Source organism: Echinops telfairi, unplaced genomic scaffold, assembly GCF_000313985.2.
Source record: "Echinops telfairi isolate 266 unplaced genomic scaffold, ASM31398v2 ScPeMD7_7458;HRSCAF=8496, whole genome shotgun sequence".
Classification (NCBI taxonomy): Eukaryota; Metazoa; Chordata; class Mammalia; order Afrosoricida; family Tenrecidae; genus Echinops; species Echinops telfairi.
Window position 1 is genome coordinate 50,596,897 of NW_022111358.1, and position 5,299 is coordinate 50,602,195.

The window sequence follows — 5,299 nt, forward strand, 5'->3', positions numbered from 1 at the left end:
GCAGGCACCCACCGTCCTGTCGGCGCTGGCGGGGAAGAACTTGAGCGTGGGGAAGCTGTGCACTTTCACCGCCTCCACCTCGTTGGCCGTGGAGTCCATCTTGGCGATGATGATGTCGTCATGGTCCTTGTACGTCTCCCCCAGCTTGTCCCAGATGGGCGCCAGCTGCTTGCAGTGACCGCACCAGGGGGCATCTGCAAGGAGAGCAGCTCTGGGGTCCATCCCAGGCAAGGCGCAGAGCCCACCCCGTGCACGCCACGCGGAGGACGGCGCACGTACAGAACTCCACAAAGACGTTCTTCTTCTCGTCAAACGCCACCTCCTCAAAGTTCTTCCCGACCAGGACCTTGACTGGCTGCTTGTCCCAGTCCTCGGGCGGCTCCTGGCTCATCAGGTGGGGCTACGGCAGAGGTCTGCGTCACCGGGCAGCTGGGGCCTGCGATGCCCCGGCTTCCAGCGGGCGACTGAGCCCCCTAGGGCGTGGGCCAGCTCTCACCTTGATCTTGCCCGCCAGGAACTGGTCGCAGAAGTCCTTGATGCTGTCGGCAGTCAGCGCGTCCGACTCGGGCTTGAACTTGGTCATCTCCTCCTCCAGGGTGATGAGGCGCACTGCCGGGCACTCCTCCTTCTTGAGGCCGAAGAACTCGAGGATGCGCTGGTTGTCAGCGTGGTCGCTGTCGATGAAGATGAACAGGATCTGGGGAGGAGAGGCAGGCTGAGGCGGGAACGGCCCCTGGACGCCCCTGAACCCGCCACAGAACACTGAGAGGTGGCCGTCAACATCCAGGAGAACCACTCCCAGGCACCTGGACAACCCCCACCCTGCCCAACACGCTGAGCCAGGGTTGCTGCCGCCTCCTGCCCCCAACACCGCGCAGCTCTCCTGGAGGGTCCGGCCAACCTTGCCCTTGAAGCTCGCTGCTGCCTGCTTGAAGCCGCTCAGCTTGCCGTCATAGTCGGCCACGCTTTTGGGCAGGAACAGCAGGATGTGAGTCTTGATCTCGCCCCCAAAAATCTTCGGGGCTGTCTGAGAGAGAGAGGTGTGTCAGGCGGCCTGCAGGCCCCGACCCTGGACCCATCGCCATCTCCCCGCTGCTCTGCCCGCCTACCTGCTCGGTGAACTCGATGACCAGTGGCAGCTGGTTGTGCCGGATGAAGTTGAGGAGGCTCTCCTTGGTGGGCTCCCCGTCAAAGTTGTTCCGACCTTCGTCAAACTGAGACAGAGAGGCAGTGTCAGGTCGGGGCTCTGTGACCACAGGGTGCCTGGCAGGAGCTCAGCTTCCCCAGTGACACGCCAACTCATGACCCCTCGCAGCTGAGGCCGCCCTCCGGAGCGCCCAGCTGTGCTCCAGGAAGCCCCAATCCTGCTCCATCCATGAACACCTCCGTCAGGGCGATACGCCCTGGATCCACCCTGAGACATACGTCCCCAGCCACCCTCCTGAGCAAGGCACACAGCAGTTCTCACAATGGCCACCACCTGGCCCGCGGGCCTGACTCCACAGGGGACATCAGTCGTGACCTCAGGGCCTGGTCTGGGCTCAGGCCAGTAGCACAGCCCATGCAAGAGTGGCCGACAGGGGACAGACGGCCCATCTCCCTTTCCCAGTCCTTTTCTGTCCCTTTCTCAGGGTGGCTGTCAGGCCACCCACTGCCTGCAGAGCCAACTCTGAGGGGCTCACACGTTACACCTTACCCAGGCCACCAGCCCACCAGCCGAGACAGGGCCTCTCCACGGGTAGGCCTGCCCACTGGACAGCTCCATCAACCCACCTGCCCCAGGCGGGCATTAGGGAACGGTGAGCCTAGCATTGTCTGCAGCCCAACTGCCCGGCAGAGCCCTTACAGAGGCAGCCCTGCAGACGCAGGCACGGCAGGAAAAAAGCTGCTCCCGCACGTCTGGCAGGCCCTATGCTAGAGCAGAAAGGACGGACGCCCTTGCCCAGCTTGTCGTGTGTGGGTGGCTGAGGACCCAAGGCTGAGGGTGTCATGGGGTGGGGCCCTGCCCTGTGCAGTCTGTCCCCACCCAGCTCCACCTGCCTCAGAAGCGCCCTCTCCTGGCCACCCCGCAGCTGTCAGGAAGCAAAGTCCACAACTCAGGGCACCTTTGCCCGAGGACACCATGGCTTATCACCTGGGCCCCTGCCCTGCCACCTGAGCACAGGGCAGCCACATCACAAAGCTCACTTCAGACAGAGCTCAGCTCCAGCTGGCGAAGGCCACTAGCAGCCAGCCCCCAGTCACAGGAGGGGACCTGAGCTGGGCTGTCTCCGGCACGGGCCTGAGAAAAAGCAGTCCGGCAGCTGCCTGGGTGCTCCACGCTGAGCAGGGAGGTGGGAGAGGTTCCTGGAAGGGGGCAGTCCTCAGGCCAACTCTAAGCAGCCCATCCCTCAAGGGCACCAACACACACTTGTGTGTGCCCTTGGCAACCATCAATCCATTCAAAACCTGCAGCCTCCAGGTCCCTCGGCTGCAAGCTGAGGCAGCACAGAGCGGCGGTCATCAACCTTCCTCATGCCACAACCCTTTCACACAGTTCCTCAGGTTGTGGTGACCCCCCAACCATACCATTGTTTTTGTTGCTACTTCATCACAGTCATTTTGACCCCAAAGGGGTCGCAACCCACAGGTTGATAACTGCTGGCACAGAGACCCACTCCCGCCTTGCCCCCAACCCTGCTCTCCTTTCTGCAGGTGCCTTGCTGAAACACACACTTCCAGACAACAGTGAGGGTCCACCTGCCCACCTGGGGACCAAGATAAAAGGTGCAGAGACACTCCCCCCCACCTCAGGGCCCCACCAGCATTCAGCACCGGGCCCTCACAGGGTCCCGAGGTCTGCAGGCACCCTCGGGATGGGGCGCAGGGTGGGCACCCCCACAAAGCTCCCCGTCAGCACTAGCTGTGCGTCCCTCTGTGGGGGCAGTCCCCCAGCCTGCAGTATGTGCCGCCCCCGGGGCCTGAGCAAGGCTCTCCCAGCCCAGTGGGGAAGCACCTGGACGACAGCAGGACATGCAGCCTCACCTTCTTCAAGAGCACAACGCCATCCTCCTGCAGCTGGTATTTGGCGAACACGTCACTGTTGGACGTGATCCCAAACGGGATGTCGTCAACAGCCTCCGCCGCCAACAAGAACTGCTTGGCAAAGTCCGACTCAGAGTCCTGTAAGAGGAAGAACAGGGTGGTCACATGGTCCAGTGGCAGCGGCCTGCAGCCCCTCAGTCCACCCACTGGGGCCTTGGCAGGCCACACGTCAGACCAGACAGCAGGAGCAGGGGTTGGGAGTGTTGCTCCCACATCTACCTTGAAGAAGCCGATGACGGCCACCTCACTGGACTCCACCAAGGACTCCGCAGCGGCCCCGTCGGCCAGCGGGGTGGCAGCAGGGCCTGTGCGCTTCTTCAGCCAGTTCACGATGTCATCAGCCTCCCTGCCGGCTGCGCCAAACACAGGCAGGTGCTGGCTGAGGCTGCGCGCCCTCGGCCCCAGGAGCCCACCTCTTGCTTTTGGTTGTGCTAGCCAGGCTGGCCACTAACACTGGACTGCCCAGCGCATGGGGTGACAAATGACCCACCCAGCTGACTTCCCTGGGTTCTCAACCTTAATGGGCGTTTAAGTTCACCAAACACGCAACACGTGCCTTCCCTCCGAAGGTCTGAGGAAGGTTCCCCCTTGTTTTCGGAAAAATAAGACACAACAGGAAAGGGCAAGTTGGCTTCACAGAGTGTCCTTGACCCGCACAGACGGCTCAAAAGCAAAGACAACAGGAGCGCAAGGAAGCCGACTTCCAAGACTCACCTCCTCAGGCCGACTGCTGGGCTCGCTGTGGAAGGGTGCCAGGTCTCAGAGTCAAAAGGGCCCAGAGCTGAGTCACCGGCTGTGAGCAGCAGGTGTCCCACCTACCAAACCTACCCATTTGGGTGACCCACTCTAGACCCAAAGACAATTACAACCGGGCCGTTGAAAGAATGACAAGGCAGAGCCACCGTGGGGACATGCACCAGCTCCCTGGGCGGCTAGACACAGGCTGTGGTGTCCAGTGGCATGGATCATCCTTTTCCTCCAGGCCATGGGCACCAGCGTGGCCACGGAGGGCCACCTGGCTTCTCTGCTGGCCTGAAAGGGCAAATGGAGAGGAGCAGGCGAGCCCCTGGCCTGGACAGACAGGAGGGTCTGCATGGAGCAGAGCGGTCACCAGTGTTGTGACAGATGCTAGGCCCAGGACCATGACCCCTTAAGCCTCAGCTTCTTAACTAGTGTCCTCCAAGCACGGGACAGATAGTGACAAGCCAAAGGTCCACATGGCCACCCTCTTCCAGCTGCAGAGCCCACAGCACCCTGCCCAGGACAGAACGTTTCCGGCAGGAAAACACAGAGGTAGGGTCTGGGAAGGCCTTCCCAAGTGGAGCTCCTCCCTTAGGCAAGGTCCTCTCTCCTGGAGGCACCCCACCTACCTCCTCCAGCCTCACCTGTGTATTCTTTGGGGGAGGCAGTGTCTCCGTTCTTGAAGAACTTGATGGTGGGGTAGCCTCGGACACCGTACTGCTGGGCCAGGTCCGACTCCTCGGTGGCGTCCACCTTGGCCAGCCTGATCTCGGAGCCTTCCGCCTTCAGCTTCCCGGCGGCTTTGGCATACTCAGGGGCCAGAGCCTTGCAGTGACCACACCATGGGGCATCTGGTAAATGGAATCAGATTAGCCCATCATACCCTCTGCTCGTTCCTTACTTCCTTCAAAGAAGCCTTATCTCCTGGCCCAGATAACCCCCTGGGCGCCCCTGCTGCAGCAATCTCGGGGTGCTCTTGGGTAATGCTGGGACCAGGGCCACCGGGGGCAGACTCGAAGCAAACCTCCAGCCTCCTCCGGCCCCGTAGGGCCCAAGCGGCTCTTAATGATTAATTAATTGCCCGTTTCCTGCCAACAATTAGGTAGGCCCAGGTATCCCAGATTCTCTCTCCGGAACCCTGAGCAAAGTTTAGGGAGCTGGGGCGAGGGCCACACCTAGTTAGGAGGCGTCACAAGCGTGTGACAGTGGACGCCAGTCCCAGCTTCTCAGAGCTGGTTCTCCGAGTGCTGTAGGGGCAGGGGCTGTGGGGCTGCTCTACACTTGCGCGGGTCCGGGGTCAGAGTGGGGCCTGGGCTTCTCGGCGACCGTCTTGGCCCTGGGGGCTGCCCGAGTCACCCTGAGCGTCCCATCCGGGCAGGAAGGTCGCCCTTTGGGAGCTGGCCGCCCCGCCCCTGCGAGGTGCTCTGAGCGGCCGCGACCGCTGGGGGTCGGCTCGGGGGCCGGGGCTCGGGGT

The 5,299-nt window shown here is 62.2% G+C and overlaps 1 protein-coding gene across 1 annotated transcript in view; it reads right to left on the reverse strand.

Moving 5' to 3' along the window:
* The window catches only part of P4HB (prolyl 4-hydroxylase subunit beta), a gene marked incomplete at its 5' end in the record, with an annotated part of 6,141 nt that extends 1,455 nt beyond the window's left edge, over nt 1–4,686 (reverse strand). The window contains 8 exons of the mRNA XM_045299526.1: nt 13–194; nt 280–400; nt 497–697; nt 902–1,027; nt 1,110–1,214; nt 3,025–3,162; nt 3,304–3,437; nt 4,470–4,686. Of these exons, the coding sequence (XP_045155461.1) occupies nt 13–194; nt 280–400; nt 497–697; nt 902–1,027; nt 1,110–1,214; nt 3,025–3,162; nt 3,304–3,437; nt 4,470–4,686 (1,224 nt within the window). The remainder of the gene's footprint in view (nt 1–12; nt 195–279; nt 401–496; nt 698–901; nt 1,028–1,109; nt 1,215–3,024; nt 3,163–3,303; nt 3,438–4,469) is intronic.
* Nucleotides 4,687–5,299: the final 613 nt, after the last annotated feature.